Source organism: Rhinichthys klamathensis, unplaced genomic scaffold, assembly GCF_029890125.1.
Source record: "Rhinichthys klamathensis goyatoka isolate OS25496 unplaced genomic scaffold, OSU_Roscu_1.1 h1tg000281l_1, whole genome shotgun sequence".
NCBI lineage: Eukaryota > Metazoa > Chordata > Actinopteri > Cypriniformes > Leuciscidae > Rhinichthys > Rhinichthys klamathensis.
In genome coordinates this window covers 7,662,798-7,690,310 of record NW_026606800.1, presented here as the reverse complement: position 1 = coordinate 7,690,310, position 27,513 = coordinate 7,662,798, and the positions used below count along the sequence as shown (strand labels likewise).

The 27,513-nt window shown below is 43.6% G+C and overlaps 1 protein-coding gene across 1 annotated transcript; it reads left to right on the top strand.

Moving 5' to 3' along the window:
* The first annotated feature begins 2 nt into the window (after nt 1-2).
* Nucleotides 3-27,513, top strand: emilin1a (elastin microfibril interfacer 1a). Its single transcript, XM_056269199.1, has 8 exons — nt 3-478; nt 16,252-16,371; nt 17,637-17,788; nt 18,018-20,021; nt 25,828-25,944; nt 26,053-26,070; nt 26,187-26,321; nt 26,406-27,513. Exons 1-8 carry the CDS (start codon nt 318-320, stop codon nt 26,717-26,719), a joined length of 3,021 nt encoding a protein of 1,006 aa, XP_056125174.1. The 5' UTR covers nt 3-317; the 3' UTR covers nt 26,720-27,513.

The following is a 27,513-nucleotide window of genomic DNA, read 5'->3' as shown; positions in this document are numbered from 1 at the left end:
GGGCGGACGCGGACGAGAGAAAAAAAACGGACACTTCTCATTAGGGTTTGAGTGTGGACCGTGTGTCTTGGGGAAACTGACGGGAGCATCTTTTGCGATGAATGAACACTGCGCGAAATGATGACAGCGGGGCAGAAACATTTATCTACACAGAACTTTATGAAACATATCAGTGCTGAACATCGACTCATGGAGAGTTAGTGGGGCTGTTGGACTGCGCTCGGTGTGTAGGTACAAGTCGGATTTTCTACGTTGAAGTTTTTGGATGTACTTTTTTTAACGATCGCATTTTTAAATTCTGTTTTGACTTCTACGTCATGGCACAATATTTTGTTTACTTGTTCGCTCTGTTGGCCCTGATTTTGCCCGGAGAAATTTGGGGAGCGGGAACTTACGCGTCACGATACACTCAACATGTGGATGAGAGTCAGTCTGTATCTGCTGCACAGAGTGGATCTAAGGTGACCAGTAGACATAGGTAAGATACAAACGAGTTTTTATTTTAGCAACAACCGGTCTGAGTTGATAATTTTATAATTGAATCATATTAATAATTATAAGTAATACATTTGTACACTGAAATATGTTTTGTCATGTAAAATAAATGTCCTTCGTGGTGGGCCTAACAACTAAATGAACTGATTTTAGAGGTATGTTCTAGGCTAGGCCTACTACATATTTATATAAATAAAATAATCTATATGGTATCTGAAATCCCTGATCATCACAACTGGTCAACTGTCAAAGCACTTAATTAAGTCGTGTACCAGTGACGTTCAAGCTGGTTTTTCAAGATCACGTGGTGTGTGTCACACCACGTACCTGTTTTACACGGAGCTGCATATGCTATTGCAAATATAAGTTCATACTGTTATGAGTTTACTAGTTTCTAGTCACTAAGAGCAGTATGAAATCACAGACTCTTGCCCTGCGAGCGTGAGCTACTGTTGGACAGGTCTTCCCTTTTTTGGCAGTAAGCAGACGTCAATGCATGTGCAATGGGACGGAGGCCAAACGATGAAGACCTTAAGTGCACTTATCCTGGCATTAGCACAACCCAGTGGTGTACAGAGGTTCTGCGGGAAAGAATGTGTTGGCCCCTGGCACCACTGCTTAAGGCTGTTTGAACTCTGTTTTGTTTTTACAGATGTGTGAAATATTACAGGACTTGTGGTAGCTGAAATCCTCCTTCACAGTGTGTCATGTTTCCTGTCTGTCCAATATCTTGGATGATATAATTTGCCCCTCTACTTTTGATCGAGTTGTAGGCTACTGAGTCAGTCCACCTTATGCCTCATAAATAGCTGGTATCCCTTACGAAAAATAAGTATACTTCAAGTTCATTTTATGAAGTATACTTAAGTAATGTACAAGTATATTTTTAAGTACTTTTTATAGTAGGCTAAGTATACTAATATCAATGTGTACTTGTAGTAAACTTGTAAGTTGTAAGTGTACTATTTCAATACTGATTGGGACTAAATTGGCCCAATTTTAGTATATAAAAGTATATGTTTAAGTGTACTATAAGGGTAACAGTAGTAAACTTTAAGTATACAACTAGGTTCCCTCTCAAGGGAACGAGACGTTGCGTCGAGATGACGCAATGGGAACGCTCTGCGTGATTGCGTCATGAAGCACTTGTAAAATCAGTCCAATGGCGTATTAGGCGGGTGATGTCATGGCAGGAAGCTATAAAGCGCACCCAGACCAAACATTGTCATCTTCTGTGTCTTCAGCAAGCGCTCTGTGTGAATCTGTCTCTGTTTATTTATTGTTGTTTGTCCACAAGCATATTATATATCTAGACAGGAATATAATGGCGAGCATTTTGGATCGTGTGTTCCTCCCTGCCCTCGCTTTATTATGAGTGGGGATACACGCGATTAATGTGTTGTTTGTTTGGGAGTAGAGCATGCACGGTCAGCTCTAGTAAAAGGTAGGGCTCTAGTAGGGCTGACAGGGTTCATTCATAAATTCCCGACGTGGTACATATGCACTATCGAGAGTTTGAGCTCTACTCCTGTTGGCTTTCTTCTCGAGTGAAGAAAGTCAAGATTCTTTGGCTCGGATCTCGCGTTTGCCGAGGCGGTCACCGTGATTTTGCCAAGTAAGACATGGTCCTGGATCAACATATTTTGTTGATCCTGGATCAACATTCCTGTCCCAAAATGTAGTCCTTACCCAATCCCTTCCCGGCCTAAACCTAACCCTACCCATAACTTTTCCCTAAAATCAGAGGGTAATGAAAGGTGAATGACACTGATGTGTAAGTACTTCATCCTGGTTCTAAGCCTAAACTTGATATAAACTGTAAACTTGTCCCTCAAATCTGATTGGTTGATTGGAAAGTTGATCCAGGATCAACAAAGATGTTGATCCAGGAACATGTGGTACTTGGTGAAATCACGTTCACCTGCCGAGGCAGCACGTAGATTACTGGTCTGCAATAAGATTCTGTGACTTGATCCTGGATCTCGCGTGTGTCCCGAGGCAGCGCATAGATTATGGGTCTGCATTTGCAATAAGAATCTAGTGGCTCAGATCACTCGTTTGCCGAGGCAGCTCGTAGATTATTTTTCTGCATCTCTCCAATAAGAATAAGAATCATGATCATTCACACCCCCACGCATATTGCCTTTCCAAACAAAAAGTGTCTTACAAAATTTAAATCAATGTATTGTTTTATGTGAATGATTAGGCAGGACGATTCATTCACAAAGAAAATGGTGACCTTAAAGGTTTGATTTACATGCAAGGGGGTAATCCATCGACCGGAAGTTGAAGCCGGCCGGGTGCCGCCATGTTGTAGCAGAACTTCACTTGCGTTAGCATTTCCATTGACTCCCATTCATTTTGGCGTCACTTTGACAGCGAATAACTTTACATCTGAGGCGTTTAAAGACTCCATTTGTCCATTATTTATTTCTAAAGAAACACGACAATGTATAAAGGGCTCCATTACCTTCTATGTTACATTATGGCCCCGTAGAAACAGATTTAGTAAAAATAGGCTAACGATTGCGTCATAACCACTCGACTCTCTGTCGCGCTGTACAGAAATTATTGTACAGACAGGAGGAGAAGCTCGCAGGCAATCGGGGGGACGTCCCGTCAAGGGAGAAGCCCAAAGATAATGAGTCCATAAAAGCAACGGAATACTTACTCCTGCTCACTCACGCCAAAGAACTCTTTGCTCAAGTTCCCCGTCTCTGCAAGATTAACGTTGGCAATTTTCACGCACAGCTACTAGAAGATTAACGTCTGTCAGACAGGTTGCTCACGTCATCAAGCTTAGTTTGAGTCGGTTTGAGTCTGCGCGTCAGGAACGGAAGTGCTCAAAAATCGCTAAAAATGGGCTTCAACTGTCTCAACTGAGTTCCAATGAGATGGCTCTGTCCATTGTTTACTGTTTGATGATTACGTTATTTTACATTTGTGTGAGCAATCTTCTATCACTTGTTTGAACTTCTTCTTCTCCTGTGTTTTGATCCAGAGGTTCTGTACTAGAAGATGTGTCATAGCGCCCCCTACCGTATAACAGTGAAAACATGGATAGCTGGAAAATTCTGAATTAAAGTAGAATTAAAGTAAATTCCTATTCCCAGTGGACTAGCCTACACAAAAATTCAGATACGCAGAATTAGAAACATATCTGTTTTATATCAATATTCTAATCAATATTTTCAAACAATGTAAGTTTCATAAGACTGTATATGAAAAACTATGTTAAAAAACATGAATATGTTAACACAACGACAAGCCAAGTATACTTCAATACTTAATTATACTTCTAAGAAAATCTTGATCAAAAGATTGAGTACAAGTACAGGTCAAATATACTTGGACTTTTCTCTCAGTATAAGTCAAGTACACTTAAGTGTAATTTTAAGTATACTTCTGAGAAGTACATAAAGTATATTTCTGAGAAGTATATAAAATGTAGACTGAAAGTAGGGGTGGGCGATATGGCAAAAATATCATATCACGATTTTTTTCAGGAAAATCACGATTAACGATTTTATCACGATTCTTTTTCATGTTGGTTTTACTATTTTGCAAGTGACTGAGCATTACAGCCAAACTAATGTCCCTATTTATAAAAAAAAAGGCCTTATAGGTAACAAAAGAAAAAAGAATGGCAGACATTTAGGCCAAAGTGGCGAAGATAAAAATCTTTATCATTATTTCCTTTGTTATTAAGAATTAGGAACAAAGATACACATTAAGCATACACAACTTAATATACAAATGAAATAAACAGTGCTTTATTTTTTCAGCTACAGTAGGGGTATTTAACAGTAGCATTGAAGAAAGTAATTAGGCTAAATGAACAAATACGAAAATAAAACACAACATAGACTTCACTGTATAAATTATACATTGATTATTATTAAAGCTACTACTAAAGTTCTCAGTCAAGAGCAGTGAGTGATTTCCTCTTTGTGTTTTGTTGTTTTATTAACATTAAAGGGATAGTTCTCCCAAACATTTTAATTTTCATCATTTACTCTCTCAAGTTGTTTTAAACCCGAATAAGTTTCTTTCTTCTGTTGAAAATAAAAGTTATTTGGAAGAATGTGGCTAACAAAACGTCTCGGGTTATGACTATAACCCTTGTTCCCTGAGAAGGGAACGAGACACTGCGTCCAGAATCGACTCTTTGGGGACGCTCCCTTAGCGTGCGCCTCTGAAGTATGAATGAAACTATTCCAATCCTGATTGGTGTTGCGTCATGACGTAACATGTGACGGCATAACCGGATGCATAAAAGCGAAACCGGAACAACACACACTAGCCTAGCGATGAAGCAAGCCGCTCTCAAACCTCGAGGGGCGTGGCAGAACGACGCAGTGTCTCGTTCCCTTCTCAGGGAACAAGGGTTATAGTCATAACCCGAGACGTTCCCTTTCGAGGGAACTCTACACTGCGTCGAGAATCGACTCTTTGGGGAACGAATGCCCACTAGGCCACGCACCGAATAGGTCTGTCCCGGAGTGAAGCTAATTAGGCACTCAGCAAGGACTGAGCACGTGTGCGCCAGGCGTACTGGGAAGGTGGAGACTGTAAAACCTAATGAAAGTATGTGGAGTAGCCCAACCGGCTGCCTCACAGATCTCCTGTAGAGGTACTCCCGAAAGAAGGGCCCTAGAGGAAGCCATGCCTCTAGTTGAGTGAGCCCTCACGGCTAAAGGTGAAGGCAAGCCGCGCACCTTGTAAGCCTCAGTAACAGCCTGAACAATCCAATTACTAATAGTCTGCTTGGATGCCGGGAGTCCCTTCTTAGGTGACCCAAAACATACTAATAATTGGTCCGACCTTCTCCAAGAAGAGGACCTCTCAAGGTACACGCTCAAGGCTCTGACGGGGCAGAGCAAATGAAGCTTCTCTTCTTCTGCCGACACATGAGGTGGAGGATGGAATTCCTGAAGGACCGTTGACCGAGCCGTGTTAGTAGGAACTTTAGGCACGTAGCCCGGACTCGGGTGCAAAAATGCCTTAACTCTGCCAGGGGCAAACTCCAAGCAAGCTGGTGTCACTGCCAGGGCTTGGAGATCTCCCACCCTCTTAAGAGAGGTAATAGCTAAGAGAAATACCATTTTTAGCGTAAGATCCCTAGGCGAAGCTGACTGCAAAGGTTCGAAGGGGGCCAGGGATAACCCTTCGAGAACCACCGCCAGGTCCCAGGCAGGAACCCTGGACCTAGTCGTCGGTCTCATCCTCCATGTACCACGGAGAAACCGAATGACCAGCTGGTGCCTCCCCAGAGGCCCATCACTCAATGGTGCATGGAAAGCCGCAATGGCAGCCACGTACACCTTAAGTGTGGAAGGGGAGAGACCTGCAGAGAAACGATCTTGAAGAAACTCCAGAACTGAAGCCACCGGGCAGTTAACTGGATCTAACCCCTGTTCTCTACACCAAGTGGAAAAAACATTCCACTTGAGGCCATATAATCTCCTAGTAGACGGAGCCCTAGAGCTAAGTATGGTTTCAACCACTCCGGCAGATAGACCAGCATCTAGGTACTGAGCCCCCTCAGGGGCCAGACCCACAGTTTCCACAGATCTGGCCGAGGGTGGAATACTGTGCCCTCCGCCTGAGACAACAGATCCCTCCTCAGAGGAATCTGCCACGGCGGAGCTATCAGGAGTGAAATTATGTCTGAAAACCATACTCGGGCCGGCCAAAACGGGGCTACCAGAAAAAGACTGATGCCCTCCTGACGGACCCTCTCCAGGACCCCCGGGAGCAGAGCGATCGGGGGAAATGCGTACAGGCGAAGCCTCGGCCAGGCCTGTACCATGGCATCCAACCCCAGTGGGGCTGGATGTGTGAGGGAGAACCAAAGTGGACAGTGGGACGTCTCTCGAGACGCAAATAGATCCACCTCCATTGGTCCAAACCTCTCCCATATCAACCTCACCACATCCGGGTGAAGTCTCCATTCCCCGGGCCTCAGCCCCTGCCTCGACAGGATGTCTGCTCCCTGATTCTGAACCCCCGGAATATACATTGCTCTGATAGACAATATTTTCCCTTGGGACCAAAGGATTATCTGATGCGCCAATCTGCATAGAGGGCGCGATCTGAGTCCCCCTTGTCGGTTCAGATAAGCTACCACTGAAGTATTGTCCGATCGTATCAGGACATGGTAACCTTTGATGTCTGGGAGGAAGCTCCTCAGAGCCCTGAACACAGCCAACATCTCCAGGCAATTTATATGCCAAGAATGATGATGGTCCTGCCACAGACCCCTGGCAAAGCGGCCTTCCATGACCGCGCCCCAACCCGTGAGGGAGGCATCTGTCGAACAGGACTTCCGGCGACATGATGCCCCTAACACTGGCCCTTGGGACAAGAACCAAGGCTTCTTCCATATTACTAGAGAACGAAGGCATCTGCGCGTTACTCTGATCATACGGAACGGATTCCCCATGGGGGAAAACCCCTTGGCTTTCAGCCACCACTGAAGGGGCCTCATGTGTAGAAGGCCCAAAGGAATAATGTTGGATGCCGCTGCCATGAGGCCCAGCAATCTTTGAAATCGCTTTACAGTGATGGCCTGGCCTAGCTTTATTCCAGACACCATCGCCAGAATAGACTCGATACGTGCGGGAGACATTTGTGCCCGCATCGTAACTGAATCCCACACCACGCCCAGAAACGTTGTGCTCTGTGATGGTTCCAACACACTCTTCTTTGTGTTGAGTCTCAACCCCAAACTCTGAATATGGCCAAGGACGACATCTCGATGCCGAACTGCCATTTCTCGAGACTGGGCCAAAATGAGCCAGTCGTCGATATAATTCAGTATGCGGATGCCCTGAAGTCTCAATGGAGCTAGTGCTGCATCCATGCATTTGGTGAACGTGCGGGGAGAGAGTGCTAGGCCGAAGGGAAGAACCCGATATTGGTACGCTTCGCCCCCGAAAGCGAACCTCAGGAACCTCCTGTGACAAGGAAGGATGGATACATGAAAATAAGCGTCTTTTAGATCTATCGTGACAAACCAGTCCTCGGACCTGATTTGATTCACGATGATGGGGATAGTGAGCATTTTGAACCGAAATCTCCTCAGAGAACGGTTTAAATGCCTTAGATCTAAAATTGGCCTCAGCCCTCCATCCTTCTTTGGAACTATAAAGTACCGGCTGTAAAACCCGGACTCCCTGTCTGAAGGAGGAACACGTTCTATGGCCTCCTTTAACAGCAGAGACTGTACTTCTTGTTCCATCACCTGAGCCTGCTCTGGAACCACTGCAGTCTGCACCACCCCAGCGAATCTGGGGGGATGGTGACCGAACTGCAGTCTGTAACCTATTTTTATTATACGCAGGACCCATGTAGATATGTTGGGAAGATGACACCATGCCTCTACAAAATCTACTAAGGGAACCAGCCTCTCGAGGCTGGCCTCGGGTGTTTCTCGAGCACTGTTCCCGACTTCCTGAAGCGGAAGACCGGCAGGAATTAGTCGATACGGTTTTTGTGACCATAATAGATGCTCTTTTATCTTCTGATGCGAACAACACGGTGTGTGTTCGCTGGAAATTGATGCGGCCCGAAGCGTCAGAGACGGCGGGTACCCGACACCGATTTCCTGAAGGCTCCGCTGCGAGAACAACCTCGGTTGCTCCGCAGCGGGGGGGACAGCCCTCGGAGGTCCTACCACTCCAGTTAGGACCTCTTTCCTGAAGCCCTCCTAGCCTGAAGGACGTCCCTCAAATCGCCCTTCTGGCTAGAAGACTTCGCCTGAGAGCGTTTCCTCTGTTGCCAAGCTCCCAAGGGAGGGGCTCTAGAGGAAACACTCTCTCTCTGCTGCTGGCGATATGAGGAGCTTGATGACGGCTGGGGCTGATCTCTTTGCCCCACCCTACTTGATTTGGGTCTAGATCGTCGGGGGAGGAACTGCTGGAACGCCGCAGCTTGCTTCTTCGTCTCCTGGAACCTGTCGACGACAGTTGTAACTGCGTCACCGAACAGGCCAGAAGACGAGAGCGGCGCATCCAGAAGAAACGATTTTTCTCTTTCTTTCATACCAGACAGATTTAACCATAGATGTCTCTCCGTGACTACCATAGCTGCCATAGAGCGGCCAATAGCACGGGCCGTCTCTTTGGTAGCACGGAGAGACAAATCTGTAACTCTACGAAGTTCAGCAATATCTTCTGGTGTAGGCCCCTCCCCCTCATCCAAATCCTTCAGGAGGTCGGCCTGGTATGCCTGCAAAACAGCCATTGAATGCAGACACGACCCGGCCCGACCTGCCGCCATATAAGCCCTTCCAACCAATGCAGAAGTATCTCTGCATGGTTTACTGGGCAGCGCCGGGGCTTTAAGAGAAGATGCCACTTCGGGAGAGAGGTAACCTGCTAGTGCCTCTTCTACCTTCGGCATCTTCCCATATCCCAAATCCCTTGCCCCTAACACATTACTATAGTCAACAGCTACTGGACTAGAAATACGGGACGAAAAGGGTTTTTCCCACGATTTCGAAATCTCATTATGAAGATCGGGAAAAAATGGTAAACCCCGGCGCTGAGGCTGAGACCTGTGCTGCAGGAAACGCTCATCTAATTTACTTTTTATTTGCGTTTCCTGCTCATCTTGTGGCCAGCTGATGTTAAGTCTGGCCACAGCACGAGTCCCAACCTCAATAAGCTCCTCATACGCACGACCGTGAACCGGCGAGTCTAATTCACGATCGTCCGCCTCGATGCTGAGCACGTCCACTTCTTCAGAAGCAGAGAGCTCAAGCATCGGGCCCTGATCATGGGCAGAAGAAGCCGCGGCGCGGGCTTCTGCACCAAGAACAGGAGCCTCATGATCTTCAGAGGAAGAATGAGAAAGTGCCTCAGCAGTCTCATTCTCATCTGCAAGATCTTTTTGCGATCCCCACGATCTCAATCGCCGCGCTGCCTCAACAGACGCGGGACCAGAACCGTGGGGAGCGCGAGCCTGGCCGTGTTCATCAAAACAAGCCAGGCGGGAGCGCAGCACTCTAATAGGTAGTGCTTCACATTCACCGCAAGCAGCTCCCTCAAGAGCTGCCCGGGCGTGCTGCACTCCCAAACAGTTCACACACAAACTATGCGTGTCCCCACCCGTGATGAATCTAGGACAGGGGTGCACACATTTCTTGAACTGTTCACTCGCCATTTCTTTCTCAAAATCACTTTCACAGACAGACAACACCAAATAAGACTGACAACAACAGAGAGCGCTTGCTGAAGAGCGAAAGCTAGTGTGTGTTGTTCCGGTTTCGCTTTTATGCATCCGGTTATGCCGTCACATGTTACGTCATGACGCAACACCAATCAGGATTGGAATAGTTTCATTCATACTTCAGAGGCGCACGCTAAGGGAGCGTCCCCAAAGAGTCGATTCTCGACGCAGTGTAGAGTTCCCTCGAAAGGGAACAGTTGCTGTACTCCAGTGACTTCCATAGTATATGTTTTCCTACTATGGAAGTCAATGGGGACCAGCAACTGTTTGGTTAGCCACATTCTTCCAAATAACTTTTATTTTCAACAGAAGAAAGAAATTAATACAGGTTTGGAACAGCATTAGAGAGTAAATAATGACAGAATTTTTATTTTTGGGTGAACTATCTCTTTAAGGACAAGAGGCAGCTTGTTTACTAACTGGCTACTGTCGCTTTAAGAGCTGCAAGCGACGCGTCTAATATACGCATTTGACAAGCAGACTTTCTCTCATTTTTTTTCTGTTTGCTTTCACTTTAGACATAACCAACTTTGTTTATGTACACCTTGTGTGTATTTGACAATATTAGCGCAATAAGACTCGAAAGATAACTTATAACGTAGTCCAGTAAACAGACGCTGTTAGACAGGCTTTTAGTGCCCGTGTGCTTCGGGTGTATGAGCTCAGAAAGCACACGTCAGCAGAACAGCGCATCAGCACGTGAATTACATGTTTAACCAGCAAGGCTTTAAAGCACATGCAAATAATGAACTTCTGTGAACGGCAGTGTCCCGTTCCTCTGCGTTAACATTTGTTGTATGTTGAGACGGAGCTCGGCGCCAGAACTGCAACTGATAAAATGCACGATACTACGATATTTCTTCAAAAGCAGATCGTGGAGACATTTTAATCGTCCACGATCAAAAACCGTGATATCGCACACCCCTAACTGAAAGTATACTTTCTTATTATTAGTTTAAAAGAAGTATACTAATAGAACAATTGAATAAACTTCTTTTTCGTAAGGGATGCTCAGATGCTTTCAATCCAGCAGAACAAATGGGTCAGTTGCCAGAAAAATGAATATCTTTTGCTGACAAATTTTGTTATGCTATTTGCTATTTCTCTGTAACAGATGCATGAAAGACTGAAAGAACCACACACACACACACACACACACACACATATATATATACAGGTCCTTCTAAAAAAATTAGCATATTGTGATAAAGTTCATTATTTTCCATAATGTAATGATAAAAATTAAAGTTTCATATATTTTAGATTCATTGCATACCAACTGAAATATTTCAGGTCTTTTATTGTTTTAATACTGATGATTTTGGCATACAGCTCATGAAAACCCAAAATTCGTGTCCCAAAAAATTAGCATATTTCATCCGACCAATAAAATAAGTGTTTTTAATACAAAAAAAAAAAAGTCAACCTTCAAATAATTATGTTCAGTTATGCACTCAATAGTCAATTCTTGGTCGGGAATCCTTTTGCAGAAATGACTGCTTCAATGCGGCGTGGCATGGAGGCAATCAGCCTGTGGCATTGCTGAGGTGTTATGGAGGCCCAGGATGCTTCGATAGCAGCCTTAAGCTCATCCAGAGTGTTGGGTCTTGCATCTCTCAACTTTCTCTTCACAATATCCCACAGATTCTCTATGGGGTTCAGGTCAGGAGAGCTGGCAGGCCAATTGAGCACAGTAAAACCATGGTCAGTAAACCATTTACCAGTGGTTTTGGCACTGTGAGCAGGTGCCAGGTCGTGCTGAAAAATGAAATCTTCATCTCCATAAAGCTTTTCAGCAGATGGAAGCACGAAGTGCTCCAAAATCTCCTGATAGCTAGCTGCATTGACCCTGCCCTTGATAAAACACAGTGCACCAACACCAGCAGCTGACATGGCACCCCAGACCATCACTGACTGTGGGTACTTGACACTGGACTTCAGGCATTTGGGCATTTCCTTCTCCCTAGTCTTCCTCCAGACTCTGGCACCTTGATTTCCGAATGACATGCAAAACTGAGCAACAGTCCAGTGCTGCTTCTCTGTAGCCCAGGTCAGGCGCTTCTGCTGCTGTTTCTGGTTCAAAAGTGGCTTGACCTGGGGAATGCGGCACCTGTAGCCCATTTCCTGCACACGCCTGTGCACGGTGGCTCTGGATGTTTCTACTCCAGACTCAGTCCACTGCTTCCGCAGGTCCCCCAAGGTCTGGAATCGGTCCTTCTCCACAATCTTCCTCAGGGTCCGGTCACCTCTTCTCGTTGTGCAGCGTTTTTTGCCACACTTTTTCCTTCCCACAGACTTCCCATTGAGGTGCCTTGATACAGCACTCTGGGAACAGCCTATTTGTTCAGAAATTTCTTTCTGTCTTACCCTCTTGCTTGAGGGTGTCAATGATGGCCTTCTGGACAGCAGTCAGGTCGGCAGTCTTACCCATGATTGCGGTTTTGAGTAATGAAACAGGCTGGGAGTTTTTAAAAGCCTCAGGAATCTTTTGCAGGTGTTTAGAGTTAATTAGTTGATTCAGATGATTAGGTTAATAGCTCGTTTAGAGACCCTTTTCATGATATGCTAATTTTTTGAGACAGGAATTTTGGGTTTTCATGAGCTGTATGCCAAAATCATCAGTATTAAAACAATAAAAGACCTGAAATATTTCAGTTGGTGTGCAATGAATCTAAAATATATGAAAGTTTAATTTTTATCATTACATTATGGAAAATAATGAACTTTATCACAATATGCTATTTTTTTGAGAAGGACCTGTATATACACTGTAAATTAAATAGTACAGGAGGCTTTACCTTTTAACAAATTTGTTTTGTCAAATGCTTCTTGCACTGTGATGCATTGGCCGGAAAAGTAAACAAGTAGTTCCTGCAATGACAAAACTTATCACATTGCAGAAACTTTGTTAGTTTCAGCTTTGATGTAAAGTCTGTATACATGTAAGTAGCCTCAGCAAATGTGTGCACAGTGGGAGATTGTTTAAGCATCTCACAAAACAGTTTGCTGAGCTCAACTTTATGTAAATCATTTAGATTTCAAATGGAAAATACACGCTTTCTTACCCATGATTGCAAACGTTTGTGAAACTGGATATAACAAGTAAATATGATATGGGAGCAGTGTAGGGACACTGGCCAAGCCAAATGCTAATCTTTGTATTATTGTAAGATATTTTGGACAATGTAAAAAGGTATTTGGTTTTGATATGAATTTCTGTGGTTCTGCACATTAATGATGTATCAGTATCATTCAATGCGGAAAAAGTCTGAAAATAAGTCTAGTGGGGGAAAACCGTGAAAACAGATTTTCAAATGGTGGCCTTTAGATTGCATGCAGAAAAACTAATCTGCCTTTAGACAGCATGCTTAAATATATTTGAGCTTTGTTTGTATGGATAACTCAATTACCCTGCAGGCCTATCACGGTTTCTCTTTTGAGCATAGTAATACATATGCCCTATATTGCTGTGTATTCTCACTATTATGTCTGTCCAAGTTCTGTTTCTGCTTGAGATGTTGAAGGAATACTTCATTCCTTGCCAAATTGGGTCCTGTGGATTTTTATCCTGTTGAGGAAAAGTGTTTATATTCAGCCGCCTTAAGCTGGATGTTCTTGAGTCTGAGTGGCACAGGCCTGACACTTGCGTCTGGGTCTTCTTGTTTATATGACTAAGCAGTGAATTTTATTCTTGTATAAAATGTATGCTGGCAGGTGCAGTGTCTTAAAAATAATTAGATGACTGGAAGTGTTTACAGACAGAGTTCTTTCCAACACCAAAAAAAGTATACTGCTTCCAATCCTGAGCAACCATTGTGGTAATTAAACCGGGAGCAAGAATACAAGAATGCTGCACATTGGAACTCATTCTTAAGACTGATCTTGAACACAATCAAAATGGATTTGTGTACATATGAGACAAAGAAGCCATTGTGACCCCAAAGTTTTTGTTTACTTTTCCTCTCTCAAATTTGATAAAGCTGAGAACCACTATTTCCTTTTTTTTTCTCATTGGTATACACGGACCCATGCCTTTGTCTTTCTTTTTTCTTTAACCACCCCCACAGACTGCAACAGAAACAATGGCTCAGTGTTCTACTGCCATCACTCTTTAGTTGTATACCCCAAATACCACAATTTGTATGCGTGTCCTAATTAATGCATGTGCACACGTCCATGAATCCATCCATAAATTTGCTATTAATGTTGGGTAATATTCAGAATGTCTATACAAGCTCTTTCATCACACCCCCAATCCAAACTCACATACACAGTAGGAGATGCATATAAATATTTCACACTATTTTACAAACAAACACAACAGTCATTTTGTATTTATAATCCATGATGAAAAAGACTTAGTCAATATTTAGGTCCACAGAAACACAAATAAATGCACCTTGGCTAGTCTGAGATTGAGTGAGTGTAGAATTTGAAAAGCTTGGTTGTCTGTGGTGAAGATGTCCGTGTTGAACTTGTGTACTCGGAGTGTCTGGGCCCCATTTATTTGTATGTGTGAGAGCAGAGCACTTGCAGTTGATGCATCGAGACATTCCAGTCTCAGCACTGCTCATGATAACGAATGACTAACCAGGCTCAATGAGTTATTTTAATGAACCAGTAACATTGGATTCCAGCCTGGTTTCAATCCCATCTAAACAAGCTCCCTGAGAAAACAGCATAATTTATCACTTTAATCAGAAAATTTGTTTTTAAATCATGCAGCTCTCCAAGGTGTTGGGGAAACTACATGAAATTATCATCGAATATGAAAACAATTCCACATGAACAAAAATAAGAATCTTTTGTTTACCATATTGACATTTTTTTTAAATATAGTATTATTATATGTTTTTTTTTAAGTTTTTTTTTTATATATAGTATTGTATGAATATGTGCCCAGAGCAGATGTATATATTTGAGCAGAATGGTGATATCGCTCCCCTCTTATATTTTTTGCTAAGCTGGATAGGAATCATGAAGAATCAAGTTTCCAATTCTGATTCCTCTTAACGATTTCAGTTCCTTATCGGTTCAATTAACAATTTTTGTTTTTAGTTCTTTTAAGGAATAAATATTTGTAACAAATTTTAAAAAAAAAAAAGGAAAAAAAAAATGCAATGCCAAATGATGAGATAATTTCAATAATAAATAAATGTAAAACAATTCTTGCAAAAGGTGTGTTTACAGAGACTTTTTATATACTTTTTCACAGCTTATTTAGAGGTGACATTACTAAACAAACAAAAATGTGCCAACATTCAATTCATTAATCAGGCTAAAGACAAAGAAGGATAACCTGTATTTTTACCCATTCGATAACTATACAAGAACAACAACAATAATAATAATAATTAAAATTATTATTATTATTATTACCATTGTTATAAAAAAATATATTTGACTGTAATTTAAATTATTAAAAATACACAAATTAATAAAGAAATGTATTACTATTGTACTGGTAAGTAAAAAAATGTATTTAAAAATAAAAATCGTTTTACAAGATTTACAAGTTATTGCTGTCTTAATTTCTTTCCTTTCAAACTTAAACCTTAGAGCTTTTATTTTGGTGGAAAAACCCAGGAAGACCTTAAAGCTCTTTTTTTTGTGACCGATTTATAAACGATTCACATTACAAATTTGGGAAGATGGCTGTCATAATAAGTGACCTAACAGCCATTGCAAAGATGTACTTTATCTGCAGCAGCATTTACTGTGAACCAAGCCTCTCCAATAAACTGAAAACACCAAATTATGAAACATGATGTAGCACGTCCGACTATTTATATAATTACAATGCAGCCTTGCACATAGTAATAATAAAAGCCATAGTTGTGTATGTTTGATTCATCATTAGAGTCACTCATTCGGGAATCGGGACTACACTGGTCAGCTGTAAGTTTTGATTCACCTAAAAGAAGTGGTTTATTATAAGAGACATTCGTTTAGTAGTCTGAATATACTTGCGCTGAATGTTTTGTCTCACTAAAAAGAACTGGAGTCATTTGTTTGTAAATCAGCCATGCTTGTCTGTTTCACCCAGTAGATTTAGTAGCGGCACATGAACTGATCATCTCTCCCTACTAGTTATAGCACAAAATAAACATGAATGACCATCAGAAGTATGTTGTTTCAACCGCGTAAAAAAAACAATACACATAATTTTTCAAGTTCAAGCCCTACGACGGTAATCTACTAACTCTCCTGTCTGGTTTGTTTGTCGGTGTTATGATTGGTCAGATCGCTTGTGAATCAAACTCTCAGTGAAGGGGGAATTTGAATAAGGACCAGCTCTTGTTGCCAACCCTAATGGTGCCATAACCTTGCTAACTGGTTGCACTGATGTAATGCTTTGTTGGTGTCATTGAAGGAAAGTGTTTGTTTTGAAGGGCAATTATTTGTACTTTAATTACAGATAACTTTTTAATTTAGTTATGTCTACAATGAAGATGGCAGTCCTCAACTATTTGAATTGAAGCCTTAAGAAGAATAATTTGCCCATGCTTTGTACACAAACAGAAACTGGTGTGCCTACGTAGTGACACGGACTGTAAGCTGTGTAATGGAAGATGGAGTGGAGACCTATGTGAAACCTGAATACCAGCGCTGTGCTTGGGGCCAATGTCCCCATGTGGTTTTGTAAGTATTCATGAGCAAAAACACTGCCAAATTGCATTTAATTTAATCTTGGTTACCACTCGCTATTATGACAGTGTCAAACTGGAAAGTTTTGGCCCATGTCCCTCTCTCAACGGGATGCATGTCCACCAAACTATTTGTGGAATGAGATTGGAGAGAAGTTGAGACAGAAATCTGTCTCTGATGAAACTGCTAATGTACAAGTTACTTGTAATGTTGTTATTTTAATAATTTTTTAGAGAACAAATTTCAGCCATAAGTCCAAGATGAAGTTGACCTTTTTCTTAGGTCTCAGTAAACCTAAGTTTTATCTAAGATCTTCAAAGACAGCCATAATACTAGTCCCCTATACAGAAGCCACATCACAAGTATGAATGGACTATAAACAATGTTCTAATAATAGCAACAACTGCACTTGAAAGTTAAGTTAGACACACAAGAGGCTTGCCAGAGCAAAGCAAACACTTTCAAAGATTTTAATGATCTGCTGAAAGCTTTGACTGAATAAAATAACAAAAACATGCCCAGAAACAACAGCTCTAAGAAAATGAAGAACAGGCCTTTATTGTACTCTTTCCTAGCAGAGTTGTGGCCTTCTGAAAAGCGATACATAGCCTAGGATATGAACGTAACAGAAATATTTTCTATCTGCCTACTTGAGCAGTGCCATTGTAGACGCTCCGGTTAAAGTCGTGAAAGATGATTAAGTTAAACTTGACAGCTTTAAGTCTCCATTTTTCTAAATTTCAGAAAAGTACACACATTAAATCTTTGATTTTACAACAAAAAAGTCAAGTTGGACTAGTCAAGTCATCTTCATTTATATAGCGCTTTTAACAATGGAGATAGTTTCAAAGCAGCTTTACAGAGATAAACATACAATTTACAGTAACAGAGATTGTTTTGGCTTTATAGCGATTTTTGAATAATGTTATTTCCAGCTAAATTTGGTTTTGATTGATTCACTTCCAGCAAAATTATCATTTGTTATTACATTAGGGGCCACTAAGACGACGGCGTTCTCTCTAAACAGACTTTAAACGCGAACCTGTGACCTGATGGCGTTCACATGCGCATTAAAAATTGATTCTATAGTTATATTCGTTTGAATATGTGTGCGCAGGTTTGTAATTTCCCAACAAACCATGCCTAAACAAACTACTTGTCTTGCCTATAAATTTGATACAGACTAGTATACATATAGTTCATATTCATAGTTTCAGCTCTTGTTAGAACCGAATATGACAAAATATCTCACACCACAGGTATCGGACTTTTAGAAGACCACGGTACAAGGTTGCCTATAAAATGGTCACAGAGATGGAATGGAAGTGCTGTCATGGTTACTCAGGTGATGATTGTAGTGAAGGCTCCTCTGCCACAAAGGACAGCAGTGGCAGACATACTGGTGAAGAAGGTATGGCGTTACACTTAACCCTAGAATGCATAAAGGGAGTCAAATTGATCTGCTAGGTTATGATTTTGAGAATATTTTAATTGCTGCAGCATTTTGTTTTCATTTTATGTCTTAATCAATAAACATTATTGGTATAATGGGTCATGGGTCATGCATTCTAGGGTTAAAACAGGAAGATAATATGCTTACTGAATTAGTGAATGTTAAATAACTTCAATGTTATTCATAGGGAGAAGTGACAACAACAAGATTAGACAACTTGAGGAACAAATTCAAAGCTTGAATAAAGACCTTCACAACCTCCACTCAACCGTACACAGCATGAATAAGAAAATGCACGAGGAATCTCGAAGGGAAGGCATCAGTGGCAGCAACAATCTAGCTGACGCTGCCCAGTCAGGGATGAGGGAGACCATTCACAGCATCCAGACCAAACTGGACATGCTGGACAACATGACACAGGTCCATGACAAGACCCTCACCAGCATCAACAACCACCTTGTGGGCAGCAATGGAATTGGGAACGAATTGGACAGTCGGTATGGCACATTTAAAGAGGAGATTCTCAGGGAGCTGGAACGGCGAGTGACACTGTCGTGCTCGTCTTGCCAAACTGGAGTGGAGAGCATGCAAAGGCAACAGCAGGAAGACAGAGAGAGGATCCGAGCGCTGGAGAAGCACATCAGTGTGATGGAGCAGCACCACCGTCAAACTGTAGAGATGCTTGAGAGGGAACTGTCACGCTCTCAGAGTTGCTGTGATTCCCTGAGCGATCTTGACAGGAGACTTAGTGCCATTGAGAGGAAGGTCAGTTCGACTGCAGAGACGTATGATATCCTTAGAGGACGTCTTGAAAAAGAGTTGAGAGGATCAGGCAATGGAAATGGTGGTCGGGGAAAAGCACTTGATGAAAAACTGAACAGTCGTCTTAGAGACCTGGAGAGAAGACTGAACGGGACTGTGAGAAAAACTGAGCAAAAATGCTCCCATACTGAAACAAGTATGAAGGAGTTTGTCCAGAGAGAGATCGGCCAGATAAAAAACTCTGTCCTCAATCGAAATGATGATCAGGGTTATAGAATATCTACCATGGAAATAGGCATCCAAGACTTGAACCGTTTCTTTAACGATCACAAAAATAACCTGGAACGGTTAGGGAACAAAACAAATGATCTCGACAGCGGACTTAAATCAGCGATTCATTTGTGCACAGAGACGTGCGGTCCAAAAAGGAGTGAGACAGCAGATACTGTGAAAAGCCTGGAATGGAAGGTTTTTGGCAATGAGGAGGACATTAAGAAGTTTGACACCAAGCTAAAGGAATTAAGTGTGTCTGGTGACTCCTTATTTGACCGTATTGAAGATCTAAGCCATGACGTTCAAAAAATTAAGGATCTGACAGGACACAATGGAGAACACTTTAACCAAATCATCACCGATGTGGAGAATATGGGACGTGATTGCGACATATGTAGTACGATAGAGAGCGAGCTTACGGCTTTACGAAGAAAGGTAGATTCAGATGAGCATGTTTGCTCGCAGGTATGCTCAAACCTCCAGGAGGAAGTGGGCAAATTGAAAGAAGAGGTAGAGAAATGCACAGGCCAATGCATGAACAGTATGATTGACCATAAGAGGAACATAGATAATCAAAACACCATAACTCGCAAGCTTGGCAAAGACCTCAAGTCCATTCAGGGTGAGCTCACAGGAGTAATCCAAACGTTCAGCTCCATCAATGACTCTCTGAAAGGCTTCAGGAACACCATACAGAGGCACAACAACTCCATTTCTGATCTGAACAGGTCTAAGGACAAAATTTACTCAGACTTAGATCAGATTGAGGATGATTTTAACAAGCACAAAGAAGACAGTAAAGGACGTTTTGACGGCATCAGTAGCTTTAACAGCAATTTGATGATTGAAATGGGAGAATGCAAACTTTCTCGAGAAGGGCTGGATAAGAGACTCTCGAAGTTGGAGGGTGTCTGCAGTAGACTGGATTCCTTGTCAGTGAACCTTCAGACTATCAAAGATGGCCTGAGCAAACATGTCTCTGGGCTTTGGATGTGTGTTAATGACCTAAACTCCACAGTTATCTCACACGGTGAGGCCATCAACAGCATTCATGATGTTCATTTAGAGAACATTCGTGGCAGGATGAACAACCTCAACTCTTCCATACTGCATGTTCTCAAGGATTTCAAGATCTTCACTGAACACGACTTTACTGGTAGGTTCTTATCTATTTATCTTATCTAGTTAGGAATACTTACGTTTTTTTTATATTTTTGAAAGAAGTCTCTTATTAACAGTTTTCTATTTGAATGTATTTTAAAATGCTATTTATTCCTGTAATGGCAAAGTTGAACTTTCAGCATCATTACTCCAGTCTTCAGTGTCACATGATCCTTCAGAAATTATTCTAATATGCTGATTTGGTGCTCAAGACACATTTCTTACTATTATCACTGTGGAAAACGTCTCAGGTTACGACTGTAACCATAGTTCCCTGAGAAAGGGAACGAGACGATGCGTCATCGACGCTTTGGGAACGCCCCCAGCGTGAATGCGTCTGAGCATCAATGTCAACTAGTCCAATGGAAAGAATGAGCGTCACGGGCGGGTGACGTCATGACCAGGAAGGCATAAGAGCACATCCGGTGAAACGCGGCATTAGCTTCAAAAAGTCGAAGCAAGCCGATCACAGGGATGCAGGAAGTATGGCAGGGTGACGCATCGTCTCGTTCCCTTTCTCAGGGAACTATGGTTACAGTCGTAACCTGAGACGTTCCCTTTCGAGGGAACTCGCGATGCGTCATCGACGCTTTGGGAACGAGAATACCCAAAACGCCAGAATTCCAAGTACCTGAGTGTTAGTCTGTTGGAACTAAGCACTAAGCACCTGAGAACCTGGGGCAGCATCCAGGTCCAAACTGTAAAACCTGACGAACGTGAGCGGTGAGGACCAGCCTGCCGCATCACATACGTCTTGAAGAGAAACTCCAAATAATAAGGCTTTAGAGGCCGCCATACCCCTCGTAGAGTGAGCTCTGACCACCAAAGGACACGGCTGAGTACTCGTACTCGTTTGCAAGTGAAATAGCCTCAACTATCCACTTACTAACCGTCTGTTTAGAAGCAGGAAGACCCTTCTTAGGTGATCCAAAGCAAATAAATAACTGGTCGGACTTCCTCATTGAAGATGTCCGATGAACATAAGTATCCAGTGCTCGCACTGGACACAAGAGGTTCAGCCTTTCCTGGTCCGCAGATGTAAAAGGAGGACAGAAACCTGCAGCACAATAGGCCTCGGAATAATGGTAGGCACCTTTGGAACATATCCATGTTTCGGGTAAGAATGCCTTGGCCATCCCCGGTGCACTCAAGGCAGGTGGGGACCGAAAGGGCCTGAAGGTCTGACTCTAATAGGGACGAAATAGCTAGCAGAAAATAGTCTTAAAAGAAAGGAACTTCTCTGAGACCAAATCTAAGGGCTCGAAGGGAGCCCCAGATAGGCCTTCTAGAACTATTGCAAGGTCCCAAGCCAGCACCCTAGTGCAAGTTGCAGGCCTCAGCCTCAAAGTGCCACGAAGGAAACGAGTGATCAGGGGGTTTCGACCCAAAAATGTACTACCCACCAGGGCGTGGAAAGCCGCAATGGCCACCACGTATACCTTAAGCGTGGAAGGACATAGACCTGATACAAAGCGTTCTTGCAGAAACTCGAATACTGTGTTTACTGAACAGTTAACCGGATCCCACTGACGCTGGTAACACCAAGAAGTGAAAAACTCTCGAAATAGTGAATATAGTTTCCTCGTAGCGGGAGCTCTGGAGCTTAGAATGGTCTCAACAACCTCGGTTGAGAGACCACTCTCTATGAGTTGGGCCCCCTCAGAGGCCAAACCCACAGCTTCCAAATCCCCTGCCGGGGGTGCAATATTGCATCCCCTGCCTGAGACGGAAGGTCTCTCCTGATCGGGACCTCCAAGGGAGGTCCGTCGAGGAGAAAAATTAGGTCCGCAAACCAAATTCAGCTCAGCCAGGGTGGTGCTACTAAATAGGCTTATTCCATCCTGGCGGAATCACTCCAGAACTCCTGGGAGCAGAGCAACAGGGGGAAATGCGTACAGACGTAGCCTCAGCCACGTCTGCACCATAGCAACCAGCCCCGAGGGGACTGGTTGAGTGAGGGATAACCAGAGTGGACAGTGCGTCGTATGCTGAGACGAGAACAAATCCACTTCTGCCTGGCCATAAAACTCCCATATTTGCTCCACCGCCTCGGGGTGGAGTCCCCTGGCCTCAGCCCCTGCCTCGACAGGGTGTCTGCTCCAATATTCTGGCCCCCCTGGAATATACACTGCCCTCAGACAGCGTAATTTCCTGAGGGACCAAAATAATAGGCCACCAACGTGTTGTCTGTGGGTCAAGAACCAGAGTTTCCTCCATATAACCAAGGCGCGGGGATACTGCCGCGTGATCTTAATCGTACGGAGTGGGTTTCCCCTCAGGGAGAACCCTCTGGTCCTGAGCCACCACTGTAAAGGTCTCACGTACAGCAGGTCAAAGGGTATCACATTGAACGCTGCTGCCCTGAGGCCTAACAGTCACTGTTTCAGAACAACACATGATGGCCCCTCAGGTCTGGGAGGAGATGTCTCAACGCATTGAAGACGACCATCATCTCTATGCAATTCATGTGCCAAGCGAGATGATGACTCCTCCCAAGCCCTGAGCTGAGCGGCCTTCCAATACCGCTCCCCAGCCGGTGAGGGAAGCATCTGTCGAGATAGCAACTCGATGGCAAAGAGCTCCCAACACCGAACCCTGGGTTAAGAACCAGTGTTTCCTCCATATAACCAAGGCACGAAGGCACCGCCGCGTGATCTTGATCATACGAAGTGGGTTTCCCCTCGGGGAGAACCCTCTGGTCCTGCGCCACCACTGCAAAGGTCTCATGTACAGCAGGCCAAAAGGTATCCCGTTGGACGCTACTGCCACAAGACCCAACAGTCTCTCGAACTGTTTTACAGTGCGTGACTGGCCTAGCCTCAGCTCTTTTGTGGCTGTTAGGGTAGCAGCTACACGAACGGGCCAGAGTGGCCCGCATCGTCACTGAATCCCATACCACACCAAGGAAAGTGGTTCTCTGTACTGGAGAAAGCACACTCTTCTTGGCATTGAGCCTCAACCCCAACATCTGCATATGAGCGAGAACGACACCTCGGTGCCGAACCGCTAACTGTTCTGATTCCGCTAGAATCAGCCAGTCATCTATGCAATTCAGAATGCGTATACACTGCAGCCTGGCGGGGCCAGAGCTGCGTCTACACACTTCGTGAATGTGCGGGGTGATAGAGCTAGACCAAAAGGAAGTGCCTGATACTGGTGTTCTTTGCCCCAAAGAAAACCTCAGGAACCTCCTGTGCTGAGGGAGGATGGAGATATGGAAGTATACGTCTTTTAGATCTATCGTGACAAACCAGTCCTCGGATCTGATTTGAGTCACGATCTGTTTGAGTGTCAGCATCTTGGACTTGAGTTCCAGCATCAAACACTCCAACAGACGAAGATCTAGTATGTGACGCAGCTCTCCATCCTTTTTTGGAACAATGAGATAACGACTGTAAAGACCCGACGCAATGTCGGGTGAGTACACCTGCTCTATAGCTTTCTTTGCTAACAGGGCCTTTACCCCTTGCTCCATTACCAGAGAGATTACCATTACCCATAGAGATATATTTGGCAGTAGCTTCCGCGCTGCCAGAAAATCTACCAAGGGAACCAGCCCCTCGAGGCTGGCCTCTGGTGTAATAAAGACAGCCAGTTCGGGGACCTGAAACATACTGGCAGGAACCACCCGAACTGACTGTTTTCGAACCCCCCTCAGAGGGCGCGAGTCCGACGCAATGTCGAGTTGACGCTGCGCCAGAAGCTCGCTGGAGAACGCTGCGCCCCGAAGCACCAAGGGTGGCGGGGTTGGCAGAACGGTCCCCTGAGGGCACAGAGATGGAAAGGGCACCGTATAATGAGGTGTACACCATTCCACCCCGGTTGGGGCTGCCCTCACCGGTCTGACGCCGTGGCGCCAGACCTTTTCTTTTGAGCCGCAGCCTTCTCAGCATGAAGAACGGTCCTCGGATCCGGCTTCTGCTTTGAAGGCTTTGGCTGCTGTGTTGTGTATGAGAAACTAGCCGGCTGGAGCTGCTCACGCCCAGCAGCCCCAGTGGGTTGGACATAGCGAGGGAGAGATTATCTTGTATCTTTCTCCATGATTCCCATCAAATTGAGCCAGAGGTGTCTCTCAGTGACCACATTTTTTTGGCTGCCATCCCTGAGAGATAAATCTGAGGCCCGACTGAGTTCTCAAACCCCATCGGGCCAAACTCCCTCACTTCTGTCCAAATACCACAGCAGGTCAGCCTGATATGCTTGCAGCACTGCTATAGTGTGCAAGCAGGCTCATGCTAGACCCACTGCCATATATGCTTTTCCCACTAGATTAAAAAATAGTTTTCTTTAATGGTTTAGTGAGAGAAGCCGACGCCTTCAGGGACGATACTGAACCAGGAGACATAGCTCGCAAGTGTCTGTTCTACCCGGGGTATTGCCCCATAGCCATACTCTCTTAACCCACAAATATCTGAATATACATGAATGTGGGGCTAAAAAATGAGTAAGGCTTTTTCCATGATCTAGACAGCTCGCTGTGCAGATCGGGAAAAATGGAAGGCCCCGTGATGGAGGTGGAAAAATAGAGGGAAGGAAACTCGTTCAATTTATTTTAAGGACGAGTGCCCCCTTATTTCTGCTGGCCATTAAATATTTAATTTATCTACAGCCTTAGTAAACACCTCCACCAGCTTATTATTATATATATTTTTTTATATATACATTCTTTATATATATACACTTTATTTTATATATAATATATAAACTATCATATATATGTATATAGGCTATATATAATTCTCATACGCTGGGGAAGAGATGGCAAATCCACTTCCCCCATGATTGTGTCACTTTCAATGTCCAGCACATCTACCTCCTCGGAGGTAGAGCACTGAAGCATTGATTTCTCTCCCCGGGCGGAAGAGACCGCAGCGCGGGCTTCCGAGACCGGAGAGAGAGCACTGGATCCCCCGTGGAAAGGGAGGAGATAAGATCCGGGGACCCGTCTCCAACCCCGTAAAGAGATCCTATTCGCGATCCACAGGAATGCATTCTCCGCGCTGCCTCGGCAGACGCGTGTCCTGCACCCTGAGGATCGCGAGCCTGGCCACTTTCCTCGAAAAGTGACAGGCGGGAGTGGAGCATGCGAAGCGAAAGCTTCTCACAATGTTGCAATCAGCCCCCTCGGAGGCTGATACCGCATGCTCCACTCCCAAACAAACTACACAAAACTCGTGTGTGTCCCCACCCGTTAAATAACGCGGGCAGGGAGAAGCACAGAGTTTGTAAAGTTGTTTCGCCATAACTCTTCCCAATAATATCGAACAGACAACAATAAATAGACAGAGACAGAGTAACACAGATCGCTTGCTGAGACACAGAAGCTAATGCCGCGTTTCACCGGATGTGCTCTTATGCCTTCCTGGTCATGACGTCACCCGCCCGTGACGCTCATTCTTTCCATTGGACTAGTTGACATTGATGCTCAGACGCATTCACGCTGGGGGCGTTCCCAAAGCGTCGATGACGCATCGCGAGTTCCCTCGAAAGGGAACAGTTGTGCTGCTTAAAATATTTGTGAAAAACGTGATACACTACCATTCAAACGTTTGGGGAAAATCATGGTTGTTATAAGATACTCCTAAGCGTTCCTTGTTTGGATTTATTAAAGACTGTTTTTGTTTATTATCTCCGCCGTGCGCTTATTACTGTAACCAGCCATAAAATGACATTTGGGTGGAAAAGTACATTAGTGTAGTTAAAATAAAACACTTTCCTGTTGTGTGACATGCTATACTCCATCTAAAATATTGGCCAGCATTTTTTGGAATTATTACAATGACTTTTGGGCCAATCCTCAGGACCTCGTGGACTAGCTGGTCCTCAAGGAGAGAAAGGATCCGAAGGACCTCCTGGGCCACTAGGACCTCCAGGCAGAGAAGGACCACAAGGGAAAATGGGGCCAATAGGACCTCCAGGTAAATGAATGAATAAATGAATGATTTTTTCCCTCACAATTTTAACTGAACTGGCAAAATGAATAATATTTTTGTCCTATACATTTTTCTTATTTGTCTCCTATTTAGGCCTCAGAGGTGAACAAGGTCAGTATTCTTACTTTTACTACTGCCATGACTTTTTCTTCTACTATTAAAATGATTTTGCTTTACATTAATGAATATAATAAAAAAGTGTTTTTGTCTGTTCTTGTCCTTACCAGGACCTCCCGGAGAGGATGCCAATGTTCCAAGACTGTCATTCTCAGCAGCACTCACACGACCACAAGACTATGCAGGCACCATTGTCTTCAACAAGGTCTTTGTCAATGAAAGAAAGGCCTACAATGCAAAAACAGGTATGCATATTAAAGACAAGCATATTGTATGTGAATTAAGGACTGTCATAACCATAAATGCTCTTACCAAATGTATTTTGACAGGTATGTTCACTGCTCCTGTGAATGGGCGATACTTCTTCAGTGCAGTCCTGACAGGTCACAAGAATGTCAAGATTGAGGCAGTCTTGTCTAAATCCAACTATGGTATTGCCCGTGGAGATTCGGCAGGCTATCAGCCTGAGGGTCTTGAGAAACCAATGGCCGAGGCACGGCACACTCCTGGCTCCCTGGTCATCTTCAACATCATACTTCCTCTGCAGGAGGGAGATACTGTCTGCATTGACCTGGTCACAGGTAAACTTGCCCACTCAGTGGAGCCCCTGACGATCTTCAGTGGGATGTTGCTCTACGATTAAACAGAGGACAGATTGTAAGACTCATCTGAGACTCAGTGAGGACAATGTCAGATGTAAAAATTTGTATCTGGACAAATCGTGAGTTTTTTTTTTTGAAGAACACTTTTACATATTCAATGTTGAATAAGGTTTATGATACAAAATGTATGCAGGTTTCATTTATAAAAGGCCACGAGGACACACAAGATGATTATATTTATCTATTATCAGAACAATGAACTGAAATGTGTATATGGTTGTTTTTACATTTTATTCTTGAATGGCAAGTCATATGTTCATATACTGTGAGTGACCATGTTTACTTTTATTAAAATGCAGCTGGGAGCAGCAAACTTCCTTATAAAAAACTAGCCCATCCACATCATTTGTTGTCCTGGAAGAGATGAAAATGAGTGACTCTCAAACTGGGAATGAAAATGTATATTACCATATGCCACGCTGAGAATGATTTTTCCTGATAATATTTCAGCAATACTGTCACTTCTATCAGCTATTTAGAATCTGAACTAGTCATGCAAAATTAATGGATTAAGCACTTCTAATTTAATAGTTTCGCAAAAATTCTGAATTTATTCACGATTCAGTTTGATTCATTTGGATGGTTTGCTCACACACTTAATTGTTTGCAGTGGTTTCTCAAACTGAAAAAGAAAACAAAAAGAACGCTGGATGAGGTGGATATATACCTACAATAAATTGTAAGTAACAAACCTCACAAATGTCTTTTATCAGTGATTACACAGCGCATGCATCTTGTGAACTCTGTAAAGACAATTTACAGTATAAAAAGGTAA

Bases quoted from the DNA above. Each gene is read 5' to 3' on its own strand.
- emilin1a (XM_056269199.1), top strand. From the start codon at position 318: ATGGCACAATATTTTGTTTACTTGTTCGCTCTGTTGGCCCTGATTTTG. The intron at 16,372-17,636 runs GTAAGTATTCAT...CTCACACCACAG, and splicing joins CAATGTCCCCATGTGGTTTT to GTATCGGACTTTTAGAAGAC. The intron at 26,322-26,405 runs GTATGCATATTA...GTATTTTGACAG, and splicing joins GGCCTACAATGCAAAAACAG to GTATGTTCACTGCTCCTGTG.